Raw genomic sequence first — 26,327 nt, 5'->3', positions numbered from 1 at the left:
CCTTTCTGGGGTAGACTATCTCCTCAAGTCTAAGGTCACTGAAGTATCTTCTTTCATAGTCCCTCGGAGAGCTCAGACCTGAAGCCACAGACACCCCAGAACTTGTGTGAAGATGGAGGGGGGTATGGGGAGATGCCTTGTAGTAGCATCCTGTGCATGTGAAACCTACACATCCTTTTTCTGCCCCACAAGCCCATGATTTCCAAGCGGTATTGTCCAAGTCCTCTTCTGCTTCCAGCTGGTAACAGTTGTTGTGCATCTGCAGAAGCTTGCCCTGATTTTCTCTTCATTAGCTTGTTAATGAGGCCATAACCTAGCCCTTTTTTTTCATACTGGTTTATAATAAGCTTTGAGAGGAGCCTTTTTTTGTGAGGGTGGGAAGAGGATGCTACATGAGCGCTCTTCACCTATGATGGCAAAGATGCAAAGACCATCAACTTCACCAGTGCCATCCCGACAGTCCACCTGGGAGATCCTTCCCATCATTACAGCACAGATGCTGCCTTCATGCCAGTGGCAAGGTTTGAACACAGCAGTCAGTGAAGGGAATTATTGGTGTCTGCAAGATCGTCCTCTCCAGATGTGCACTGTGGCCTGCACCAAGCTGGCTACAGCTGCTGTGGCCTCATCCTTTGGGGAACAGGCAGCCACTGCATCCATTTCCACCCATGTGGCTGCCAGTAACTTGTTCAGGCAAAGTGTCTCTGCACACGCTGGGATAGCAGTGGGTCCAGCTTCTGGGAGGGTCTCACAAAGCATTCATCCTTCAGCCAAAATTATCAGAGCCAAAGACGTATTTTCATCAAAGCATTTCCTGCAACAGCAAAAGCAGCATTGTGGCAAGAAGGCAAACTATGCAACTTCACTCCAAAATAATCTTGTTTTCTCTAGCTTTTTAAACTAAAATATAAATCCCAAACATGTCTCTGGGAAGATAGAAATTATTGAAAAGGCCAAAAAACCCCTAAACCTCCAAAACATTACTATTTCCGTTTTTCATTAGCAAGCTGACTAAGAAGAAAAAATAGCTTTCTTTTGACCAGGTGTAGAAATGCCTGGTTTTTGGTTTTGTTTTGTTTTGTTTTGTTTTTTTTTAAATCTTCTCTTTATTTTTCTGCATGTGTAACATTAATTTCTTCTTCTCCTTCTCCTCCTTTTTTTTCTTCCTTCTGCTCCTGGAACCTCTCTTTCTGCTCTTTAACCCTTTACCAGGTGGTAAGTGCAGTCATTATAGTGTTTTGCTTTAAAGTGCTGGCATTTGACTTGTTTTTTCTGTGTTAAAAAAATAAGGATTTTTGTTTGTCTGGATTCCTAAATGGTTGTGCAGTGTCCTTCACTATTTAGCAACCCATTAGCAGCTGACATGCATCACATAAAATTCTTGTGTAAAGAAACCTCCATAAACTGCAGTGTACCTGGGACTGTGTGACTTGATCTCTCAGAATTTTTTGTTAAAGGTGCTGTCATGATATTGCATATCACTTTTTATTTCCTTTTTTTAAAATTGTGTGTGTGTGTGTTTCAGTGGTTCACTGTGCATTGCCATGGAGTGGGAAGTTCCTTTGGTTAGGTAGGAAAGGGTGGTTGATAACTCTCTGGAAATGGGCAGTTCCCTACAGCGATGTCTCTAGAATGGGCTAGTTCACCATTCCAGCACTGAACATCACATGTACTGAGTCCAGACTTAAAGGTAATGAGACTGGCTTTAAAACATAAGATTTGCATCTGGCCACACTGGAGTTTTGCCTTAGTACTGTTGATTTTCTACCAGGTGCACTCAGAACCTCTTTCCAAACTGGCCAGAAAACTTACTGTCTTTAAAAGGAGACACTCCATTTCCATAGAATCGCCTGGAGTTGGTATTCAAAAGCCATCAGTCACCAACAAACATGACAAGCCTTGTAGTATAATCCAGGTTGTTGCAACTCTCTACCTTGCTCTGCTGGTGCTGTTTGAGCTGCAGGAGATCTTATGACAAAATAGGTACTCCTCTGCTCCATCCCTGACCCTTGGAGACAAAGCTTTGGGATGTCTCCTTTTCAACCATCACTGTTATTCCTACTTGTGCAGAACTGCTGGCTGTGGAAGGACAGTGAGAAAGAACACCGAGGCATGACCAGCATTCATGGTTTCATTCTGTACTTTAGCAAAGCCCAGCTTCTAGAGTCACATTGTAATGTGACAAGCTTTAGTGTTTGTTTAGAAAGCAGGCCAGCAGCTCTCATGGCCATTGAACAAATGGGATCCCTGGCAGCTCCTAACTCCACATGTCCATTGCTATTAACCTTACAAACCCTGTGACATTCTCCTTACGCCAAGCTTACAGTCTGGTGTCAGCGATACTGCTGTGTTAGTAGTGCTGGGAGAGCTGAAGAGCTCTGCGATACGAGCAGCTGTTGGTGTCACTTGCAGAGTGACACCAGTCTGCTCACAGCAGCTTTGCATGATCCAGGGGTCATTGGTACCCAAAGTCTGCAGGTTTGTTCCCTGCAGCGGGGTGGTTTTGTTGCTGCAGCCTAGAATACATCCAATACCACATCCCTTGGGCCAGTCAGATCAATGACCGTCACTCCATGCTGAAGTATAAATGTAATTGTTTGGGTTTTTTCCCCTGAAGATGCATATTTGGGAGAGGTCAAATACTCAGCTCCAAATACTCAGCTCCATACTCACCTGCTCAGCCTCCTAATACTGGGATTTGGCAACAGCCCAAGGAATGCCAGGCTACACCCCAGAGTCTTCTGGAGGTGGATAGAGCCATCCCGGCCACTCCAGGAGATGTTACGCCATCATCTTGGGTGAGTCAGCTAGCTCAGCAGCAGATGGCTGAGGCCCAGAAGAAGCAAGAACCCAACTGTAACAGGGGAGTTACTGGGTTGAAACAACGGGATGACAGGATCAACCCTGTCTACCCACCATCAGATCAATCTCATCCTTATGCATTCTTATGCACTCTAACCACCATTGTGCACCTTGTCTCTGCATCTCTCCATTCTCATATGCTGTCTGCTCCCATCCACCTCTGTCCCTCCATTCCCACACTGTCCATACCCCTTCATCTAACTATCCATCCCTTCTCGTCTGTTATTATATCACTGTTCTCTCGCTCCCCATCAAAGCACACCATGGTGCTAGCTGAATGTCTGACAGTGACTTCTCATGCTTTGCTGCATGGCCTGGAGCAAGCAAAGATGGGATGAAGGTGTTTTCTGCCAGGGGGACATATCAGGAATACTAGCCACGTGTGGCTGTGAAGCAGCCTTGCTGGCTTGTTCTGTTGCTGGTAAGTGGCTAATGCACCACAAAAAAAGCAAAATGCCCCCATCTGTGTGACTGGCCAGAAATGAAGATGCATCTCCCTACCCAGAGGTCCCAGTTCAGCAAGGGACATAGAACATCTGAACACTGAGCTCTGAGGTGTGCAGATACATTCCCCTGAAGATTATGTCCACATGTGATGATCTTGCTGAATCAGCAAGATGGCCTACTGTGTAAGAAGGCACCCCACTCTGCCTTCATGGTGGCCATTTCCAGAGTTGTTCCTGGGATTCCCTGTACTTGATAAATACTGTTGCAGTGTGTGAAAGCTCAGACAGTCCCTGGTGCTGGTGCTGTTGATAATGAGGCACTTGTGATCACAGAACTGTTTCTTTGCAAGTGTTGATCAAGTGAAGCTGCAAAGTCTGAGTCTTGAAGTGGTTTTTGTTTTCTCTGTTCAGCTCATGTTGATTTGGAGGCACTTGAAGGACTTTGTATTTGAGTGGTTGGCTCCATCCTGTTTCTCAAAGCAGCAAACTGAAGTGTTAAGCTATTGTTGACTTGAAGTTGTATTGCATCTGAGCCACCCCAGCATCCTGTGCTCAGTCCTGCTGACAGCCAGCCTGAGTCCTGCTCCTGACTCTGCAGTGCTTCTACAACCCTGTCCAACAAGCTGATTCACAGTATTCGCATCCTTGCTGGAGCTTTCTCATCACCATTTCTGGTTGTCAGAGAAAGCGCATGTTTTCAACCTTCTTGATTGCTCTGCAATTAGCTGCTTTTCCACAGTGTGGCTGCTGTCTCTGAGCTCAGAGACCTTCTTGTGCAAGAGAAAGAGACAGATCACAGAATAAAAAAAAAGCCATCTCCTGGGATTAATATATGTTCTGGATGCAATATGTGAGAAACCCAGAGAAGGGCCTTCAAGGCTGGTAGCTTGGGCCACTTTATCTCACTGTATGCACTCACTTCCTAGAATGTGTTGGTCTCTGCATTCATTGCTGGGTCACTGCATCAAGATCTCTGCAGGGAGAAAGACCTGTGCTGTGCACTCTGCTTTCCTGACTCAAGGCAGGGGTAGAAAGTCACCTCTCTGCACAGAGTAATTTGGTGCCTCAAAGTCTCAGGCAACATACCTACCTCACCTCCAAATTCCCTCCCTTGTGGAGGTATGTTACTGCATTTTTTTTATGCCCTCTCTCACCCTCCTCGCTTTCTCCATCCACATGCCTTTGTACTGCTGGATGATTTTTTGGGTTTATTTGGCTGTAATTCATCAACCAGCAAGTACACAAATCCCTCTTCCCTCTGCTGAAAAAACCTAGCATGTCTGCAGGTTTCCCTGCAGCTCTTCTGCAGCAGGTGTACCCACTGAGCACTAGCTGGCAGTAGCCTCTAGCTATGGAGTCCAGTTATGGGCATCAGCCCTGGGGCTCCCCGTGAGAAGGCAGAAATGGTGGAGCCTGATGTTGTGCTGCGCTGTGTCTCCAGGCACTGCAGATTTGAAACAGTGCTTTATTCCTCTTTTTCTTGATCTCTTAAGGGTGCCAGCTTATCTGGAGCTGGCGCTGACAGGAGGCATAATTAAGAGCATCAGACAGAGCTACTCAAAGGCAGCACCGGCTCCCTGTGTAGGTGAAGAGTATGTCTGCACACATGGATGACAGGTGTGGGGAGGGCCACTGCGGGCTAATCCTAAGGCCTCACTCTTTGCTGATGCTTTCAGGTGGGGAGAAGCCTCCAGGTTATCTGTTGTGCATGTTTGTGGGCTGGGGTTTCTGCTGTCAGTCTCTTTCAAGAGGTTATTTCCTTGCACAGAGAACACCTCTTGCCTTGCAGAGCACCTCCTATATCATCTGCTGCAGCTTCATCCCCTCCCAGTGACCAAGTGAGGCCCTTCTTCTGCCTCACTGAGTCCCTAAGCAGAATCCTGGCTCTGCTGTTCTTGGCCATCCTCCCAGGTCCTCCCTGTTGATACCTCGATGCAAAGCCCACCCAGTGTCAGGATGCTGTTGGGATCCTTAGGGCTGCTGCTGGCAGATCATGTTCTCCTCTCACTGACTCCATTGTCCACTCCATGCGATGTCACCATGGGGTCTGTCCTTGGCGACTTCACTCCAGGGTGTGAAGGCTGCAATATGACATGGCACTGGGGACACCCACCTTTCCTTTGTGGTATCAGACTTCCTTTTCTGAATGCTACAGTTCCCACTAACTCCTCCAGACCTTTGCCCCAGTCCTCTGGAGAGGTAGGATTGCAGGGGGAGACTTGGAAAAAGGTTGCCTGCCTCCAGCCCCCCGAGACTTGCAGGCTGAGAAAGTGACTCAGCTGGCTGTGGTGTGGGGTGTGGTGGGAAGACAGGTACGACAGACTGATATCAGGGATGCCAGATGACCTGGAAGCATCAGCACCAGAGTCTTGGCAATTGGTGGTGAGTGTGTTCGAGGGTGCGAGGCTCTCCCAGTGCATGTGTATTGCTGTCACATGCCACAGCACTCTAGTTCATGCAGTATTAGTAGCTGGATCATCTCTTTTCATAATGGCAATCAAAAATAACGGTTTCTGTGAAGGACGAGTCATTGCCCAATGCTGGCTGTCTTCAGATGCTGACACTGCATGCTCACACAATTTCACACACAGCAGGCTTGGTTGGAGACCCAACCAGGCGTTGAAATTTCAAGGCAGCCTGAGTCTTGAGTTTTGAGACACAGACCCAGTACCAGGACCAACCTGGAGATCAGAGGTGAGATCACTTAGAAAGTTTGGAGAAAGGGCTGGAGAGGTTATTTTCAGGTGTTTTATCTCCACCATTAAAAAAAGACGTCATTTGAAACATTTGGGTGCTGGCATGAACAAATAAAGAAAAGAGACCAATAGCAAATCTTGGGGCAAACCAAGGCTTCACTGCTACACATGAAATTGTTCTTTAAAAGAGACTCTCACTAAAGTCAAAACTCTCCAGAAGTTTAATGAGCTGCTTCTTTGCCTTACAGAATATTGGCAAAAAGATGTCCTGTCAACAGTTCATAGCAAACCTGGATGGGCTGAATGATGGAAAGGACTTTGCAAAGGATTTGCTGAAGGTAACGGGATATAGACAGTGGGATACTGTCATTATTACTGTAGTGCCACCTAGTCCTGCTGGGACACTCTAAGCCCTTGACTAAGCATTTTCCAATGCACAATTGTTTCATTAGCAGAATTGTAACTCACATGGATAGATTCTGCTAACTTGCAGTGAGCCACTAGAGGTCTGTTCTCTGCTGATGTTTTATGCAGATTTGTGGCATATCTGCCCTCAGAGCATAGCAGGGGTTCCTTTCCCCCACAGTAGCTCTGTGATGCACCAGACGATGCACAGAACAATGTACCCTCCCCCACCCCCAAATATGATGTTCTGGCACTGATACTTTTCTCTGCCTTTGCTTCCATGTAATTAGACGTAGTGCTCCAACACAACTAGTTCAGTACCATGGAATATGTGTTAAACACCTCAGAGTGAGTATTTCCTCCTTCCATGTAGTTTAACACCACCACTGTTTCCTGCACCTGCTGCAGGTCCAGCAACCTGACCTGGATTTTGCTCTATGGAAGGAGGTTGAAACACCCAGTGCCACATCAGGGGTGTCACACTGTGTTTTAGAGAACGCCCATGCCTCAGCAGACATCACCCTACCTCACCCCTTGGTATGGTCAGGGCCACCTCCACATTCTGCTTTCCAAGTCCATTCCTGCTTTCCCATTGACCCAGGGAAGCCACTGGAATTTTGCACAGGAGGAACTGAAAAAGCTGATCCCCAAGGTCATTCATCCCCCTCTGCTTCTCAGGGCAGAGTTCAAGCCTCCACTGTCCCTTTCCTCTAGTCGAGACACTAAAGGTGTCTCTTGGCATACCCCAGAGTCTTCCCGAATTAGTCAGCATCCAAAATTAGTCAAAAATGCCATATACAGGCTCCTGGTCAAGGCTAGCTGCCACAGTCCTCTGCTGCTGACATGTCCAGTCCAATACGTAGCATGGTGCATAGACAAAAAGGTGTCTAGCAGGCCATCAGTTGTCCTGCTCACTAGTGAATACTTCTCTGGGACAGTTCAGCGAGGAACACAGACAGGGTGTGGAGGAGATGGTCTCCACAACCCAGACATGTCTTCCATGAGAGACACAGCTAATACCATGTTCTTGTTTCAGACACTATATAACTCCATCAAGAATGAGAAGCTGGAGTGGGCCATGTAAGTATATGTTAAGCATTTCAGAGATGATGTGTCTTTCAAAGTAGCTGACAGGTCTCGAGTCATCTTTTTAGGCCCAGTAGCTCCCAGAACATTTCCTGCAAAGTCCTTAAGCACTGAAGTCCCTCCTGTAGGCAAGCTGGGTTTATTTATGGCTTAGAGATAAAATCAAGCAGGGAGGATGGTGGCAGCCTGTAGACACAGGGTCCACAGGCATGATCTAAAGGAAGAGAATTGCCTCCTTGTTTACTATTCCACCTATAAAATGCTGGTCCCTGTCCAGGTGCTTCAGATGTCTTTGCACAAGGAGCTCAAGATCTGGGGTTATTCTGGGCACTGAGACTTTTCATCTCTTCTATGTAGTTTCTTCTGGAAATAGTATAAGAGAACCACTCAGGCAGAAAGGGTCCTTGTCCAGCTTCCTCTTCGAAGTATGGTCAACACTTTGAATTGTGACCAAGGATGGTCAGGGCTCATTCATTCAGACCAGGATGCTCAGGGCTTTGTTCAGTTTGATCCTGAAAACCTCCAAGGATAGAGAACCCACAGCCCAGCTGGATCCATGAACCAATGCTTAATTATTCTGAGAGTGAAACTTTTTTCTCATCCATTTGAAACCGCTGTTGTTTTGACTTAGGTCTCTTGTCCTCCTACCACGCACCATAGTGAAGAGCCTGGCTTTGTCCCCTTGATAACCTCTTTGCACATATTGGAAGGCTGCCATGAGGTCCCCCAAAGCCATCTCTTCTCTATGTTGAGCAAGTCCAGTTCCCTTAGTCACTTCTCACATTGCAAGTGCTTCAGCCCTCAGGCATCTTGGTGGCCTCTGCTGAACTCTCTCCACCTTGTTAATGCCCTTTCCTGTACTGGCGGCCCAATACAGTTTGATATCAAGACACGATGTAATAATTGTGGAGTAGGGGAGGGTGATCATTTCTCTTAGTCTCCTCACTGTGCCTCTGTTACACAGCCCAGAATGCTCTTGGCCTCTGTTTCTGCCAGGACACACTGGCTGGGTCCTGTTCATCCTGATGTTCACCAGGAGCCCCAGGTCCTTTTCTGCAGAGCTGCTCTCCGGCCAGTCAGCCCCAGCCAACCCTTCTGCAGGACTACTTCACACCAGTGCAGTACTGCTGCATTTAGTGAGGCTCCTGTCCCTCTGAGCAGTGGCCCTGTACCTCTCATTTTCATGTCATCCACAAACTTGATGAGATGTACTCTATCACCTCCTCCAGATCATCGGTTTTTACCCTGAAAGAAGTCTGGGAGCAGTTAGCATGGTGGACTGCATGACAGGTTCACACAGCACCTTCCTCAGTCCTTCTTCCCCTGCTCTGCTACCCACCCCCTGCCCAGAGCACAGGCCAGGACCCTCAGTGAGAGGTGTGCTGTGCTCTCCCACCCCAGCACCTCCCCACTGCTGTCCTAGGGAAGCCCATGACAGACCTGGGGCCTGAAAATAACATGGTGGGCATCCCTCCCCTCCCCTCCCCTCCCCTCCCCTTCTCCCTCTCCTGCTTTGCACTGCAGGAGCCTCCATTGCCAGCCCATGCCCTGATGGCAGCAGTGCTCGCTGTGGGTCGGTGTCTCCTTCAGAGGGACACAGCCAGCTGGTGGCCCTGGAAGGGCAGTGGTTTCTTAGTGGGTCACGTAGCATCGATTTAACTTTAAAAATAATTTTGCGTGGCGTGTGAGAGGAAAGCAGCAACGCCAGCTCTGCAACAGAGGCCGGGTTGGTGGGTGGACTCAGTCGCGAGAGGGAGCTCTGTAGCTCCGCAGAAGGTGCCGGTGGGACAGTTTATGTAAGAGAAGATGCACTTCAGCAGAAGTGCTCGCTGGATGTGGGCAGTGGTTACACAACACCCGCCAGCAAACACTCCCTGGCTCAGGAATATCTGAGAGGTGTCAGCCCCCCGGGATCCTCCTGCAGCGGTGCAGGTCCAGTCGGCAGCATCGAGTTCCCCTCCTGCCCTCCTCCACCCACAATACTAGTATCCTTACACCCCCTCATTTACCCCACACTGGCCTGGGACCTGCCTCGCTGCAGGGTGTCCTGCTTGGTTGCAGATGGACAGTGCATCACGAGAGAATCCTCAGCTCTGCTGTGGGACAGGTGCTTCCTGGCATGGGGTACCTGGTTTTCTTTCAGAGACGTGGCACTGAGCCGTAACCTTGCACAGGCAAGACCCTCTTCTCCCTGCTTGCCTCTGCCTTCCATCCTTGTCCATCCCAGGGAATGAAATGCCTTTGCTCACAAAGCTCAGTTGTACAGGCAGGTATACCACCATCAATCCCAGCAGCAAGCAGGAGTTCAGAGGGTGTCCATCTGATGCAGCTCAGAGAACAGCGACCCACTAACTCCCCATGCAACCATAGTGTCTGGGCTCTGCCTAAGCTCCAGGACTCCTGTGGCTGCTGAGGGCTGAGAAATCATCCTCTTCCAAGAGGTGTCTGATGCTTTGGCCTCCTGCTTGCTGCAGGTGGGGAAGTGTATTTTACTGCTCATATCGCAGCTGGTGGTTTCATCCCTGGGACACTCCTCAGATGAGGTTTGGTCCCAATCTAGTCTGCAATCTAAGGTGACCACTCATGCTATTTAGAGACTGACATGTGTCACACAGGGCAGAAATTCCTTGTTTGCCCTCCTTCCTTAATGTCCCAGGGACACTGGGAAATATTACTTTCCATACAGGTTCTAGTTTCTATGAACCAGAGTAGGTTTTACTCCAAACAGGAAGAGGCAGGCTTGGAGTCCGTGGACACGTCCCTAAGCTGCTCAGCTCCTGCTGTCCAGGGTCCAGGACCAGGAGATCTGTGAGGAGAAGTAGGTTTTATGGAAATGAACAACATTCTTTGCTCTCTGCCGGCCCACCCCGAGGACACAAATGGGGAGCTGATTCCAGGGTTTGTGTTTTTTTCATCAAGTGGCCTATCTCCTTAATGTCTGAAGAGCTTTTGTTGCTCAGAGATGCAGAGGACATTCCTGAAGCTCCTTCAGTATCTAGGAGACCCCAGGAGTTGCCTCTCAGAGGCTGAGAAATCCCAGTGATTCCTGGTCTTCAGCAAAAGACCTTATGCTCTGATTTTAGGGCGCAGAATTGGAGAGTCTCCCTGTAAAATGCTTGTAGGCCTCAGCAAGGGTGTGTCTGCAGTTTTCTGGTGTTCAGACAAGCACCCATTCCCTTACCTGGTTTGAGTAACTTCACAGTGGGACCACTGGGACAGTTATCTGCCACCCACACTTCTCCCAGCTATGTCCAGATCACCGCCATTGGCACACTCTGTGTATTACAGTCCCTCCATCTCCTTTCATTTTCTTTCTCTGATCAGTCTTGTAATAAATAGTACTCTTTAAAACCAAAGCAGATAGGACACACTGTGACCCAACTCATGTGTCCTTCACCCAATCTCTTCTCTGACTTTGTTTCCAAGTGATGAGGACGAGTTGAGGAAATCACTCTCGGAGCTGGTAGATGACAAATTCGGAGCCAGTGCGAAGAAAGTGACAAGGATTGTTGACAGCAGCAACCCCTTCCTGGACATCCCCCAAGCGCTGAACGCAGTCACCTACAAGCACGGTGTCCTCACGCGTAAAACCCATGCAGACATGGATGGGAAGAGAAGTACGTGTTAACGGGGACAGGAGATGTGCCCCAGCCAGTACTAGAGCCTTCTCCCTGGCTCTCCTGCTGAGGGCATTTCCTCATGGCATCCCAGGGAACACAAGAGAAATCCCCAGATCCATGAGTGCCAGGGCACAGGGAAAGGAGGGCGTTTTGAGGCATTTGTAGACATGAATGTTTTCAGAGGGCCTCAGTCTCCCCTTCTCACTGCCAAAGGAACCTACCAGTGCCTGTCCCACACAGACAGATCTGATCTTCCATCCTGTTCGTGGGCATAATCCTGAAGCACAGTCTGAGCAGTGGGGTGAGGCTGGTTCCACAGCAGTTGTTGACCCCAGTCCTGACCTTGGGGACAATTTGGTCTTCGAAGTTTTGTTCCTGTCCATATTCTGCCATGTGCTGGAAACAGCTGCCATGTGCTGGCTGGGCAACAGGATGCCTCATAGCTCTGCTGTCAGGGATATGGGATTACAAGAAAGGTAATGGAGAATATATTTGGGAACTGTTAATGAGCAGAGGTTGATGAAACTTTGGATAACCCCTTTTGTTAATTGATATGATTGGCCCAGTCACTGCAGCCAGTTAAAAGTCTTGAGTAGAGTTTACCACCAAAGGCCTCCCTTGCTTCCAGCACTTTCTTAATAGCCTATGCCTGGAGGATCAGCTGTTTTGTGGTGATGTAGATGGCTCCCCTCACCGCCCACCCCTCTTCAGCTTCCAGCAAGCTCTCTGTCCCCAAGTCCATCAAGATGGCTGGTGGTAATGCTCCCTCCTCAATGGAACAGAAGCTGCTTTATCCAGGGTATATCTGCCTAACTCATCTGAAGCAGAGGAGCTCAAGGAATGCCTCTACTCCTCAAGCATTTAGTCCAAGGAACATGAACCTGGGTTTGGAGGAGCAGAGAATTCCTGCATGTGTCCACTGGTACCCCTATAGCAGCTCGTCTCTGGTTTTGACCTGCTTGTGTTCCTGCTGGGAGGCTACATCTCCCAGCCCATGTCTCTCAAACACATGTCTCTGCAGACAAGCCACTTACAAGCAATAGCTTGGAGGTGTATGAGGTCTGGGCATCAGTGCATGCCTGTGGTGGGTCAGCAGAAGGGTTGATTTTGCCAGAAATGTGAAGGTCAAGCAGCACTGGCAGAAGCAGGCATGTATAATTAAATGTTTTTCCTTTTTTAGCTCCCAGAGGAAGAAGAGGTTGGAAGAAATTTTATGCTGTGCTTAAAGGGACCGTGCTTTATTTACAAAAGGTAACTGTGGTGGACTATCCCATTTGCTGTTTCATGCTGTCTCCAAAACAGTCACACGGTCCTAAGCAGGAGAACCACAGATGCAGGTAGAGGTGAATCCATGTCCTAGTGCATCCATGGACATTTATAGAGCTCCTCCAGAGAGCAGTATACAGAACTGGAAGATGCCATCATCTTTGGTGGTGGTGCTCATGCTAAGGGCACTATTCACAGCCTCAAAAGAGGGGCATGCAGGAAGAAGTATGAAAGAGGGAACATGGAGGCAAGGTTTCTGCAGAAGTGTCCCAACAAGTGAGTGAGAGGTGTTGAGGAGGATGAATGAACAGATGATATGGAATGGGTGAAATAGGGTGTTGGTGAGACATGCAATAGGAAGCTCAAAAGGTGAAGCATCAGACCACTCGTATCCTGCCTATTGTTTTATTTGCTGGCAGAGATGTGATTATGCGCAGCTTCACTGAGTCTGGTATGGACCGTGCTTAAAGTTTATCTTCTTCAGGACCTAGCTGAGCTGGGTCCTTCATGGGCTGCCAAGTGACACTTTCTGACTCTCTTCATCTCTGTTCTGTGGCCACCTCTACTCTTCACAAATATAAATCCCAGGTCCTTATGGGAGGCAAAGTCACCATGGAAGAGCTTCCCTGCATTCAGCACTCTGCCTTTCAAGACACTTGGATGCTGGGAGGATTTCCATGGATAATCTCTTCTGTGGGAAGATCCAAGGAGCCTAGATAGGGGTTCACTTGAATGTCAGTGTGAGCCAGCCAGGGATGCCAAATGTTTGTTCATCATGCAAGCATAACCCACTGAACCAGGTCTGAACTGTCGTAGTAGCGCATGTTGTGCAGTAACCCCTTGAACTCACCTTGCTGGAACAGCACTCCCTGTGGGTAGATCTTCCTATGTATTGCAGCATTATCTCCAAAGCAATGAGAATAAACAAACATTGGATTATATAAGAAAGGTAGAAAGATCCTCAGGGCAGCACAGAATTGTGACTCAGAGCTCGTAGCACACCCTAATGATTCTCATGTTTTGCAAGATTCTGTGGCACATATCACAAAGCCAACAGAATCTGGCAGCAGCCGATCGTAATTTACGCTATGGGTTGCTCTTAGCCAAGTGGTATTTTTACAGCCTTGCCACTCTCTCCTGCAGCTGAGGGAAGCTACAGCTTACAGGAGAGCCAGATCTTCTACAGCCCTCTAAGTCCATGGTGCTCTTTTTATATCTCAGTCTCTTGACTCGTTACAAGTCTCCACACGGAGTCCAGCGAAGTGGTCTGCATGCTGACCATGGATGATGCATGAGGATTTACCTTGTACAGAGCTACCATCAACATTTAATTTGATGACAGTTTTTCTATGGAAAAAAACAAGCAATTTCATCAAAATCACAGGAACCATTTGGATCTAAATTCATTTTTCTCCAAGGGCTTCTAGGGCATGTATCTTGGGATGAGTCTGTAGAGGGGGTACATATTTGGAATGAAATACATTTTCAAGACAGAATTTTCTTCTTATTCTGGACCAAAATCGAGTTTACTGAAGATTTTCTTGGCTGCTTGGACAGCACTAGAAGGAGCTGAGCAGTCAACAATGAGTGTCATTGCTGCTGATGGGGCAGAGGCACTGGGTTTTCTTTGCTATACAAGGCTAGCAGCAGTAACCTTCAGACTATTTTATTAGCATTGTTCTTTGTGTTAGTACTAGGTGTTTAGAATTTAAAAAGAGGGTGAGGATGAAATTGACGTGGCAGTTGGAAGACCAATATTCTTATCTAGATTACCTTCAGGAACAAGTGGTTAAGAGACTGAGGACTTCCTTTATGTACAAGGATTGAAGAAGCAAAACACCTAAGATTTGGCTAGGTTATGAAAGTGTCTGGTAAATAACAGCCATGACTGATGTGTAATTATCAGGAGGGACTGGAATTACCAAGGGTGCCCCAAGAAATTAACATTTGGAACAACAGCAAAAATTAACCTGAGGAACATTTGGGCAAAGAGGTGGTTTTTAGTCATGAGCTGCTGCCAGTCTGTATATGGTCCTCTTCAGAGGGTTCCTTGAGCTGGGCTTGGCTGTAGAGAGTGTCTATCAGGCTTGCAGGGACAGGACATGAGGATGACACTGTGAAGACAAAGTTCCTGCCCTGCCAATTCCAGACATTCCCAGCACCAAAACAGAGTGGATAAACATCCATCTGCCCTGTCAATTCTTAGTGCAATTTCTTGCCTGTAGGGTGGTTTGAAGAACAAGACCATTGCACAATACAGGAAGAAAATGATGTGCCAGCCTTAGCAGAAGATGCTTGCAGATAAACATAAGGTATAACCTGGCTTGAGTACAAATCACTAGGAAAAGATTTTCTGATGTGAAGACAGAGGAGAAAGTACCTACCTGACCCCACCGAGCACAGGTTTAGTGTGTTCCATTTTTTTGCTCAGACCAAACCAAAAATCTAGGCTTTAATAGGAAATTCCCATAAGTTTAATAGAAAACTACTCAATTTGGTTTTAGGGAGCAAGCTGAGAAGAAATAAGAGTGAGAGAGAGGGAAGGAGGCAGGAAAGGAGGGCCTGCAGAGATAGATGTATAGAAAGGAGGAATGGCAAGATAGAGAGAAAGGTGGACATTAGATAGGCAGAAGAGTGTGTGAGTGGATGGACGGGTAGAATCAGTCAGAAGCAATTCAGGCAGCAGCCATAAACCTGTTGATGTAGAGATGTCACATGTCATTGACTTGCCAGTGTTAATTGCAGGATTAGCATGTTCTAGCATAGTCTGTTGAAGCAATTGCCTGATCCCCTAAAGGGAAGCAGCAGTCTTGAGGATGAAATGCAGGCTTGGGAGCAGGGTGCACCTCTCCTGTGCTCTAAACTGCACTGGGCAGTGACGCACTCCGTGGCCTTTGGCAACTTACTTCACCTCTGTGAAATGGGGATAATAACCCTTAATCACCACACATAGAGGGGTGTTGAGAGGAATGATGGAGAGCTATAAAGCATGAGGTGCTTTTATACAGAAGTACTGGAAGGGGTGAAGGTCTTCCCACAGGGTCTGCCCTTGCAGCCCCCAACCATGAAGGAGTTCCCAGCGCAGCCCTGAGCCATGGATGCTGTCCCATGCAGGCAGGCCATTGCCATGATAGTGCTACTTGGAGCACCAAGTTCATGACCAGACTAAAAAGGGTGCGGTGGTTAGTTTTCCTTGTTAAATGGTTTGTTTAGATTGCTAGATGTGAGCTGAAGTAAAGGAAAAAGGAAAGCCCACTCACAAGCCAGAGCATGAGAAATCTCTGTGGCTCCATGTCCATATTCCCATCACTGCTGAGGGATGGTGCTGAGTCCAGAGGAGAGGCAGCAGGACCAATGCACTGGGCCCTCTGACCCCACCCAGGTGCCCTACAAAGGCAGGCACAAGAGACAGATCCTTTTCTTGACAAAACAAGCTTTGAGCTGAGGAGTTCGTATTAGTTGTGAATGTCCCACCTCTTGCTTGCAGGGGTGGGCAGCAGGGAAGAGCCAGCATCGGAAGAGTGAACCAAAGACACATGGAGCAATGCCATGGCAGAAGCTAAGTCCAGTCAAGGGGTGGTTGTTTATGTTTAAGCAGAGCCTTTGTGCAGACAGGTGAGGCACATGGGGAGACTGTCTACACCATCAACATTAAAAGCTGAAAGTGAATTAATTTAGAACAATTCTGAAACAAAGTGCCCACACCCAGGCTCAATTCCTGCAGAAGATACTCCCAAAACAGACCTTGAAAACCCCTCAATTCCCCTGGGGAAGCAAGGGAAAAATAAACATGTCATCATTCAAGGACTAGGGGCTAAGTGTAACTGGAATGGTGTGGCACAGCATTCCTTTCCCATTTCCCAGTGACAAGTACCTGTGTGAACAGTGAAAGACACATAAGACAAAAATTCAACAGCCTTGAAATACCAAATTATCCCCTTTGCCAGGAAATTTATGGCGGGGCAGGATAACACCATGAAAAAGTTGAGAGCAAGGTTAGTGGTCCTATAGTGTGGACAAAACATTACCTGAAGTTCATTCAAATATGATACTGCTTATGGTTTAGTATAAATCAGTTTATTTGAGATTTGAACCCGAATTCCTTCAGTGAAACCGTCTGTGTTACTAGTATGTTTTTGGATGCATCTCTTCCTCAGCAGCCGTGTATGCACACACTTAAATTTACATCAAAGCTCAGAAAGAAATAAGACAAAATGTAGATAAGCTGCTGGAGTCTTCGGAGCAGAGCTGACATGTTTTGCTGAAGGGCAATGGGATTATTCTCCAGGGAAAGGCTACACTACGGTGTAAGTGCTGGGCACTGTGATGGCTCCAGCCGTGTGTGCATCATACAGCCTTGGAGCTGTTTGCGGAGGATGCCTGTTCAAGAGGACACAGAGGTCTCCCAGCACTGGCAACCATGCAGGTCATCACGACTACCACAGCACAGGCATTGAGACGATCATCCTGGTAGAGCCAGCCTGTGCAGGTGTGAGCCTCCAGCAGCATCCACTCCTGCAAACACAGCTAGTTTTCCACCAGCAGGGAGGCAACGAGCAGGTAGAGACAACCTGCTTGATTCAACCTTACACTGATTTACTGGGCCCGGTGTTAGAAAAAGATTTGGCTTTTCTTACACCTACATTGATTCCTGTAAGCCTGAAATCACTAGCAGCAATACATGATGATACCACTTGAGGTGAAGATCTATCTGCATTAGTCAAACTGGTTTGTAGCTGTGGCAGTTTCTCCTTGTCACATGCCATTAAGCCTAGCTATTTGCACTGTATTTTCAGAAAGCTTATCTTGAAATAAGAGAACATGGGCATCACAGTCAGATTTATTCAGATCCAAAGAGCTTCAGCATTGGAAAATCATCCAGAATGGGAAGTCTCTCTACAGTATATGAGGCCTGAGCAGCAACGTCTTCCTCAAGCAACTACTTCTCTCCAAGTGGGGTAACACATTAGGTCCTCATAAGGCAAAGCATTTGTTTTTGTTTGATAAAAGGCTACCAGCCCATTCCTCTGGCTACCGAAATCCCCGCTGTGGAAAGGTCATCTATACTGCTCCACAGCACAGTCTGTCGAATGTCACCCTGAACAGTGGGCCTGCAGCACCCACCCCTTCCTCTGCTGGAAAGCTAGGCCTTTGCTTTGGGGTTCACCCTTAAGAAGGCAGTTGTGTGAGCCAGGAGCCCATGCCAGACATTTCTGGTCCCTGGGCCCCATGGGATTTATTTGCACAAGGTCAAATATCACATGCCAGTGAACACTGTATGGCAACTACTCTCCTGGATGGGGTGATTGCTTCACAAGATGGGGGAGGGAAAGGTTTCAGAAGCTTATGTGCAGTCAGGAGCAAGGGTCTGGTTGAGCCACATCCATGGATGGGGAGTGCTGCCCCCTGGTGCTCTGAAAAGCAACAGAGTGGAGACCTTTCTGACCCTACACCAGAGAACAGCCTTACTGACCAGGGTGAGCAACTAAGAGACTGGAAAAGCAGGGCTTTTCCATGAATGGCTGGATTTGTACTTCCAGGACACAAGAAAAAAAACATCTTTTTGCAAATCTGCAGAACAGACCAAGCTCTAGCTCGAAAGCTATGGAAGAGCTGGGACACCACCATTGGGCAGAGCTGCCCCTGTGCTGACAGCCAAGGACAGTCGAGGAAAGCAAAACGTAAGAGTGAATTAGTCCTGTAGATTTGCGCTGTAACCAGTAGGGCAAGACAGGCCCTTCCAGGGTCACTCTGTCCAGGCATGGCCTCTAACATGATCAGGGGCTGATGGGGCGGCGGTTTGTTTTAGCCACGGCCAGGTTTTCTTACATCCACCTATCCATGCATGCATGCATCCATCTGTCCATCCTTCCATCCCACCAGCCGACCGGAGCAGCTGTTGAGCTGGCAAGGGTGCAGAGTGGGAGGGAGGGTAACAATTTAAGTGGGTGGGAGCTCAGTCACTGGGAAAGCAAAAGGTAAACACAGGTTTGATCGAACTCCGTTTCTTCCTGAAAATTGCTGTGCCAAGATCATCTTTTCAGAACCCCATGTTTGGTATTTTCTATCTGTTTATAAAATCTATACATATATAGTTGTTGCTGTGTTCCCTACTTGTGGGAAATTGTCATTCAGTCGAGAAAGTAAAGCACAAATACAGGGAATGCTGCTGCAACGTGCAAGTGCCAGCCTAATGAATTAGATGAGACACCATGCCAAAGGGACATGTGTTCTAAAGAGACCAAGCATGGTTCAGGTGGGCCATGCTCAGTCTGGCAACTGCCCAGCAAGCTCAACATGTGCACACATGTGCTGGCTGCAGGAATTCTGCTGTTCCAGGGCTGCCTGAGACGGTGCAGAACCTGAGCCCAGATCCTCCGCCACACAAAGCTGCAGCACCAGGGCAGATGCTGCCAATGACTGGGAGTTGCATTCCAGCTTAAGCTCTGCTCTGTGGGTGAAGATCTGCAGAAACCTGGCCCTGTTTTATGCCTTCCCCCAAAGCCTCAGGCATGTGGTGTGTTAGAGATAACTATTGATAATTACATTTAAAACTTTCATCTCCTTCACATCTACCCAGTGAACTTAATGATGGAAGAAGTTGCCAGATGTTAATTATTATCATTATCAGCTCCTAGCATTTACTGTACAAAGCAGAGCTTTTCTTGGTCTCAGTACTTCGTGATTATAGCACAGAGGGAAAAGCATGTTCATTAAAGTAGCCTGCAAATGTTAGTGTTGTCGTTATCCAATTAACTTTCCTCTTCACAGGATGAATATAAACCTGACAGAGACCTCTCTGAAGTAGATCTGAAAAATGCCATCCGTGTGCATCATGCCTTAGCCACAAAAGCCTCTGACTACAGCAAGAAGTCCAACGTGCTCAAGCTGAAGACAGCTGACTGGAGAGTCTTCCTCTTCCAGGCCCCGTAAGTACCCACTCTTCCTGCAGAGCCTAGACCAGCAGCCTGACCACCAGCCACTGCCAGACTTCCTCCCACCTGGCTAGATCAACACATGCGTTAAGGGGACAAACTGTGGGGGAGGAAGGTGCTGAGCAGGTCTGTAGGTCTGTGCAAAGGACTTGGTCATGGAGTAAGAGTTTCTACCCGTCACTCTTGGTACCTGGGTGTCAGTCCTGGAGGTCCTTTCTCATCTGTCACCAAGGTGGACTGAGCAGGATGGGCTGGGAGGTAAAGGGCTGAGTAAAGGGCTGTCCTTACTGACTTCTCTTGTCAGTCTGTGGAAGAGAGAAAATCTTCATGGTGCATTGAACTAAGGAGCTGATGGTTCCTCTTGTTAGCTTTTGGTGGGGAAACTGTCTAAAGCTCATTAAAGAAGTTTCCCCAGACAGGCTATATCTTCTTTCTTCCTTAGTCCATTGCAGATGAAAGTTACCCTGCTAATAATTGCCAAGTGTGATTGTCGTTGGTCTGATATTTTTCTTGTCTCCTGCTGAGATAGGTGACTTTGTCTGTAAATTGTGCTGGGGTACTAATGTCAAGCTAAAGCTTGACATCTGAATTTGTGCAGTGAAAACACAGTTGAAGGCTGGGGGGAGCAGTGTGTGAATAGATCTGATGAGGGACCCTGGGCAGTGTCCCATGAATGACAGAAATGAGGGGTCCATCCTGCTACTGGGACCTCTGTTGTGTGGCTCCCACTCTCCGAAGAGCAGGCTATCCTTGGCCCTTGCCACCACGCCGCCTCTCCCCAGCTCTGCGGGGAATGCAGTCAGAGCTGATGAGGAAGGCAGGATTGCCAGGGCTTCAAGAGGCAGACAACAGCCCTGAAATCATTAGGGCACTGTAGAGGAGACACTTAGCCAGTGTTTTCCTGTGTTCACAATCCAGGGTGGCACAGAAATGGCTTCAAAGCAAGGCCACCGATGGCCCTCCTGAGAGTGGGTGGCTCCAGGACTGTTCTGAGCTGGCTCGTCCTGGGTCAGGAGCGTTTACAGACACCCCCTCTCTTCTCCCTCTTCTGTAACAGAAGTAAGGAAGAAATGCTCTCCTGGATCCTGCGAATCAACCTCGTTGCTGCGATTTTCTCTGCCCCGGCATTCCCAGCTGCAATCTGCTCCATGAAGAAGTTCTGCCGCCCACTTCTGCCTTCGTCCATGACCAAGCTGTGCCAGGTACTGTGTGAGAGAAGGAGCGATACAGGGTGCCCAGCACTCAGCCAGCCCTTCAGCACACAGCTCAGGCTCAGCCCATCTGTAGCTCCCCCAGCTCCTGCCTGATAGAGACATTCAGGTGCTCAGGGTGGGAGCAGGGGAGTGGAGTGGGCAACTTGGACAGACCATGGCAAATCCCACTGTCTGGGCAATGCTTCCTTTGCAGTGGCTGTAAAGCAACCCTGTGCACACACACCTGTCTGTGCGGCTGTTGATTCTGTCTTGTTGATTGCTTTTTTGTCATCACATCCCAGCACTTTTCTGGTGCTAGTGAGCCCAACAGTTGGCTACAGCCCTGGTTTATTTTATAACATGGCACTCAGAGGTGGCACCCTGTTGTTTCTCAAGCTGAAAAGCCACAGATGAAGGGGGAGTTTAAGTCCCACTCGGTGGGGAAGGTTTTCTGGAAGTAAGGGGCATGGTGCACCAGACCATGGCTGCCTAAGGCTCAGTTAACCAAGAGCAATACGCAGCTGCCATCCAAAGAGTAGCTTTTGTTTGCACTGTCCAGGGAAAGCCCAACATGCCTTAGCACCTCCAAAGGACACACTGCCACTGTCCCCCAGCAAAAGGGAGGACAGCCTGAAGTGTCAGGGCAGAGATGCAACTCCTGTCTGCTGAACCAGATGTGGCCAGATGTTGCTTTTCTCAGAGCCCAGATGGGGAGGATACTTTTATCTCAAAAAAAGAGTGGGATGAGCTGCTCTTGGGACACTGCTGGTTCTGCCTGGCTGTTAAAGGATGCAGAGCACTTCATGTTTATGATGCTAAAGAAGCCCAGGTGCCAGAGAAATCCACTCTTGGCACTTGTGATGGATGAGTTTTGATCTTACTCAAATACCTGTGTTTCAGCTGCTCCTTATCAGATGAATTTGCAAATGCACAGCACACCTTTGGCTTGAGGACAGTAGCTAAGTTTACATCCTTGCAGAGGTAGATTCCACATCAACAGGCAGGCACTGCACTTGGGTGTTGATCTCCTATGTTTTAATACCTGACACATTTCTCTCGGCAGGAAGAACAGCTGAGGTCTCATGAAAATAAAATGAAGCAGATTGCAGACGAATTAGCAGAGCATAAATTACATCCTGTAGAGAAGAGCCTCAAGTCAAAAGAGGCTGAGGAATACAGACTCAAAGAACATTACCTAATATTTGAGGTAAAGGAACTTTCATCTTTTCTGTGATAAATGATACCATGGCTGATTGAGGGGAACTAAGAACTCCGGAGTGGATGCTGTGAGCCTGGGAGAGCATGAAAGGAGAGAGAAGGACAAGGGCTCTCAAGCTGGATGGGTGTCTTGGGGCAGCAGCAAGCCTCATTGTCTTGCACTGAAGCTAAAAAAAGAAATAACAGACATTTCCTCCCCTCTATAATTTCTAACCAGAGGAGGGGAAAACTGATGAGAAAAATAAAATCTTCCTTTACTGTGTCAAAACTTGATGTTTCCTCAGGTCCCAAGTAAGAAAGTGGTTCAGTTCTTGGTGTGCATCACTCTTTTTCAGCAACATTAATAAAAAGCTAAGGGAATCCCTGGGAGAATTAACCTTGTTTTGCTGGAAGCCTTTCTGTAAATAAAGCCAAAACCAGATGATTACAGCCTTTTTGATGGTTTAAGTTTAACCTCTCTGCAAAGTCTAAGAAGCATTTAATTGTGGGAGAAATTAGATATTTTGTTCCAGTAAGAGCTGGGCAGAAGATGTGAGTCCTGCCACATAGGTGTCAGTGGGGAGAGACTGCTGGAGGCCTCTAGTCCTGCTTCCAGTAGGAGCTTGAATTATTCCCTGTATTAGCCCAGGCTGAATGTGTCATTTTGTGGCCGAGTCTCAGAAATCTCCAAGGATGAAAATGTCCCACCTCCCGCATACCAGGGCTGCACCACCCTTTTGTGTAATGCCCAGCCTGACTCTCCAAAGCCACAGTTTCTGGCTGCTGGTTCCCATGTCTTCATACCAACCCTTCAGATAGTTGCTTGCTGCTGCCTCCTGTTTTCCAGACATTGTGTTCTGGATGCCTGCAGAGAAGTCTTCATCTGAGTATTTTCTCCAGGCTGCCTTTTCAGTCTGCAAGGAGAAGTTGGCACTTCCAGAGCATAATTTATCTCATCTGTCTTAGGAGATATGCTCTAGAAATGCTTGTTTCTCTGTGCTGACAAAGAAACAAGTATAGGCTGCCTCTGACATATTCGGGGAAAGGACGAGTATTACACGTCTGTAAATAGAGGTCCCATCTAGCCTTGGACTAAACGTGCCAGGCAGAGAGGAGATACCTCCCTTTATGCTGTGCTCTGTGAGGAACAATGTGGGCACAACTGAGCAGTAACACTGGATGGAAACAATGGCAAGCAGAAGTATTTGAATCAATTGAGGGGAACCCCTAAATGAGGAAGAAGCAGATCTGTTGGTCTGATTTCGCCTCCAGTATCCACCTTATACAATCAGAGTAGCAGACAAGACCCATAAGAGCAACTGGAGAGTCTTACACAACCCTCCTCTTTGTCCTCAAGCCTTTCAACGATGGGTTGATCAGTCTTTGCAGGCTTTGCACAGACCAGGCATTGTGCTCAGGTCAAACAGTACTGGTTGGGTATGGTTAGAGGGGATCCCGACCATCTAGGATGTGTTTTCCTGCAGTAGCAGATGGCATTGTCTCTGCTTTGCCCGCATGCTGTGGCCTGTCCCTGTTCCCAGGCTCTCTGTTCCCTCTTTCCCTGCAGAAGAGCCGCTATGAGACATACATCAACCTGCTGTGCATGAAGATAAAAGTCGGGACAGATGACCTGGAGAGAATTGAAACCAATTTCTTCAAGGTGGAAGCTGACGATATTGCTTTGCGGAAGACACATTCAAGCCCTTCCTTGAGCCAAGGACACATGTCCATCAGCTGTAAGGCAGAAAAGGACATTTTAGAGCAGAACACTTAACAAGGAATGCGTGCACAGGGAGGATGAACTGGCGATGCTTTGCGGTCCTGGACTAGATTGATGAGCACAATTTTACCTAGGAAATTACATGAGCAAAACCGTAGACATGTATGACACGGTGATCGCTCTAGTGAAAGAAATTGAAGAAGCTTTAGTTGACACTCTCTGGCAATGCTCTGGCATTTCAGCATCATAGACATGCCATCTCTTCTTCACCCCCAACGGCACCAGTGGCTTTTCTTTCCCTCCTACTGCAGCCTGCACAGCAAAGGGATATGCTGGTTCTCCAAGGGCCAAGTTGCTCTTTTCTCCACCAGCCCTCTCTCTCCTCCTCCTTCTCTCCTTGGAGTCCCCACTGGTTCATGTCCACAATTCTTGGCAGTGCAGGAAACTCAGCCGAGACAACAGTCTGTGGCACCACCAGCACTCCCAGACAAGGGCACAGCGTGGCAGGGAGCACGTCCCTCCACCCAGAGGAGCACTGTTCAACACATCGGGATAGGATGGGTGTCATGAGCTAGTCACTAACCAAGTGAGAGGTGTCTTCAGCACGGCATGTGGGAATGTCATCTGTCCACAGCAGGAGAGGTGCCCTCTTGTCACCTTATCCTTTTTATATATATATATACATATACATATGAATATATATAAATAAATATATATATAAGGAAACTTTAATGTGGGTTTTTAACCTCAGTGTGCAAGTGAAGGCAAGCTGCCTGGGGAAGACACTAGGGACCGTGGAGGGTCTGACCAGCCCACCAGGTTGTTTTAAAAAAATGCAGTAGCCTATGTATCTTTTTTTTTTTTTCCCCCCTCCTTTTTTTATTACGTGAATGGAAATCCCACCTGGCTTTGCTGTGAAACATTGCTCTCCTGTTCCTGCTTGTTCAGACAAACTGGCCAAGTGGCTGCTTATTTAGCATCCATGGCATCCATCACTTTGGGTTCGAGGCACAACTGGAGCTGTGCTTTGTATTCAGCTGAACCTTTGTGTGCAGGAGCACCTCGACCTGCCCATCAACGTTGTACTTCCTCCATTTTGCAATGCACATACTATACTCTTTTAAGCGGGGAATTGTGTTTCTGTTCCTTTCTGCTGTCTGTGGTCCAATGATTTACTGTTGTGCTAGAAGTGATTCCTCTACATTTCAATGCCGCTACTGTACTCCCGCACTTTATTTATTTATTTCACTGTTTGGTTTCATCCTTTAGCTCAGATTGCTTTTCTTTCCCCTAGGTGCATTCACAGTAATCAAGTTCCAGTTTTGCGGGATCTTGTAGCTGCTAATTAGTCATTTATTGTTTATATTTTGCAGCATTTTTTTTAAACAAAGTAAGATTTATTTGGACCTTTAATGTTCGAGAGCCTACGGACTACTGTTTTCCATGATGGTTCATGACACTAAAAACCTCTGCCCAACTTTGTCACCTCTTCTTTTATCTCTGTTTCTTTGTACAGTTTGATAGTTTATTTGAACTGATGCACTAAGAATCATGTAAAAAAGAATAACAATAAAGCTGAATCTGTTGGTAAAGAGAATTGGTCTAAAGTACAGTTCTACTGTGTGCTGGATTGGTCCCAGATTTCACAGCCCTAGGTGGCCAGGCTGACACAGATCTCCACCAGCGCCTGCCACGTGAAAGCCAGTTTTCTAAGGAGAGACAGCACCAGAAAATCACAGTGCCTTTACACATGCCCACCCATCCTCATGGGAGCTGAAAGCACTGGCCTGCCCATGCTTTGGACAGATGGCTGGCCCATGGAGCAGGTGTGGCCAGATGGGCTGCTTTGGGAACACATTCAGGTAACTCTTCCCTCTGTCTGGTGCAGCCCAGGTCCGTCTGTCCACATGCAGCCTAGAGGAGGAGAAAGGTACCAACATCTGCATTGGTGGTTGCAGGTGTTCTGGAAACTGTTCCCAGAGGAGCCCGTGGCTACGCTGAGTGTCATGGTTGCTTCTCCAAGGCATCATGTGCTTTTCTGTGTCAGGTGCTGTGCAGGCACCCCTTGCACTGAAGACCTCCAAAGTGCTTCTACTCTCATGAATCATCTGGTGCCCAGACTTACAGAGTGGAAGCCCGTAGGAAAGCCAGGCCTGACTCTTGCTCTCCAAAATCCCAGTTAATTTTTTGTATCTCATCCTGTCCTTTCTGACCACCCTCTCCAGCAGGCATTGACATCTCCAGTGTGTTTGAGGAAGCCATCAAGAGCAGCTTAGTGCCCCAGATTGAAGGGGCCAGTCTGCCATCCTCAGTTGAGAGTAAGTTGCAGGAAAAAGCAGGATCTTGTAAAGTCTCCTCTGGGCACCAGGAAGGAGCCTCAGAGCCATGACACTCACCACCTGATGGATATGTAAAGGAGTGGCAGCTGGCATTAAACAGCCCTAGACAAAACAGCTAAAAGGGTTAAACTTGCACTTACTGACAATCAGCAGGTTGCCCTGATGCAAAACCACTGATCTGGGTGCATATGCACGTGCAGATGTGGTGAGTATCTTACCTACAAGAGGGCATTGAGAGCACCCAAAAATGCCTTGTTTGACCAACCTGCAGCCTCGGCTTGTGACCAGGAAGAAAATGCTTTTTTTCTCCTTCTTACCTTACCTGGAGGTGAAGGATTCAGCCATCCACCACTAAAAGAGAAAAGCAGCATCTCAGAGGAATTAAGCAGACATATCTTCTTCTCCCCCTGGAATTACCAAAATGCACTTTCTGTCACAGCCCCAGTCTGTGCCAGGCCCTATAGCAGGCAGCACAGCTGCTCGGGGTCTCAGATAGAATCCCCTGATGGTGCTGGTTCAGCCTGACCTTCCTGTCAGGGTCCTTCTCCTGGACACAACCTGA

The 26,327-nt window shown here is 47.8% G+C and overlaps 1 protein-coding gene across 3 annotated transcripts in view; it reads left to right on the top strand.

Moving 5' to 3' along the window:
- Positions 1 to 25,000, top strand: part of PSD2 (pleckstrin and Sec7 domain containing 2) — a 68,898-nt gene extending 43,898 nt beyond the window's left edge. Inside the window, exons 9-17 of one of the 3 annotated variants that reach the window (XM_074916078.1) lie at positions 1,213 to 1,215; positions 6,253 to 6,342; positions 7,446 to 7,489; positions 10,922 to 11,112; positions 12,296 to 12,366; positions 19,153 to 19,310; positions 20,374 to 20,518; positions 21,573 to 21,716; positions 23,274 to 25,000. In XM_074916078.1, coding sequence (XP_074772179.1) covers positions 1,213 to 1,215; positions 6,253 to 6,342; positions 7,446 to 7,489; positions 10,922 to 11,112; positions 12,296 to 12,366; positions 19,153 to 19,310; positions 20,374 to 20,518; positions 21,573 to 21,716; positions 23,274 to 23,480 — 1,053 coding nt within the window. In that variant the 3' untranslated portion in view covers positions 23,481 to 25,000. Of the gene's footprint in view, positions 1 to 1,212; positions 1,216 to 6,251; positions 6,343 to 7,445; positions 7,490 to 10,921; positions 11,113 to 12,295; positions 12,367 to 19,152; positions 19,311 to 20,373; positions 20,519 to 21,572; positions 21,717 to 23,273 lie in introns of all 3 variants that reach the window. The other 2 variants (XM_074916079.1, XM_074916077.1) reach the window with 2 other exon arrangements.
- Positions 25,001 to 26,327: the final 1,327 nt, after the last annotated feature.

The sequence above is a fragment of the Athene noctua genome, chromosome 12, assembly GCF_965140245.1.
Source record: "Athene noctua chromosome 12, bAthNoc1.hap1.1, whole genome shotgun sequence".
Lineage (NCBI taxonomy): Eukaryota > Metazoa > Chordata > Aves > Strigiformes > Strigidae > Athene > Athene noctua.
This window is presented reverse-complemented; position numbering and strand designations above follow the sequence as displayed.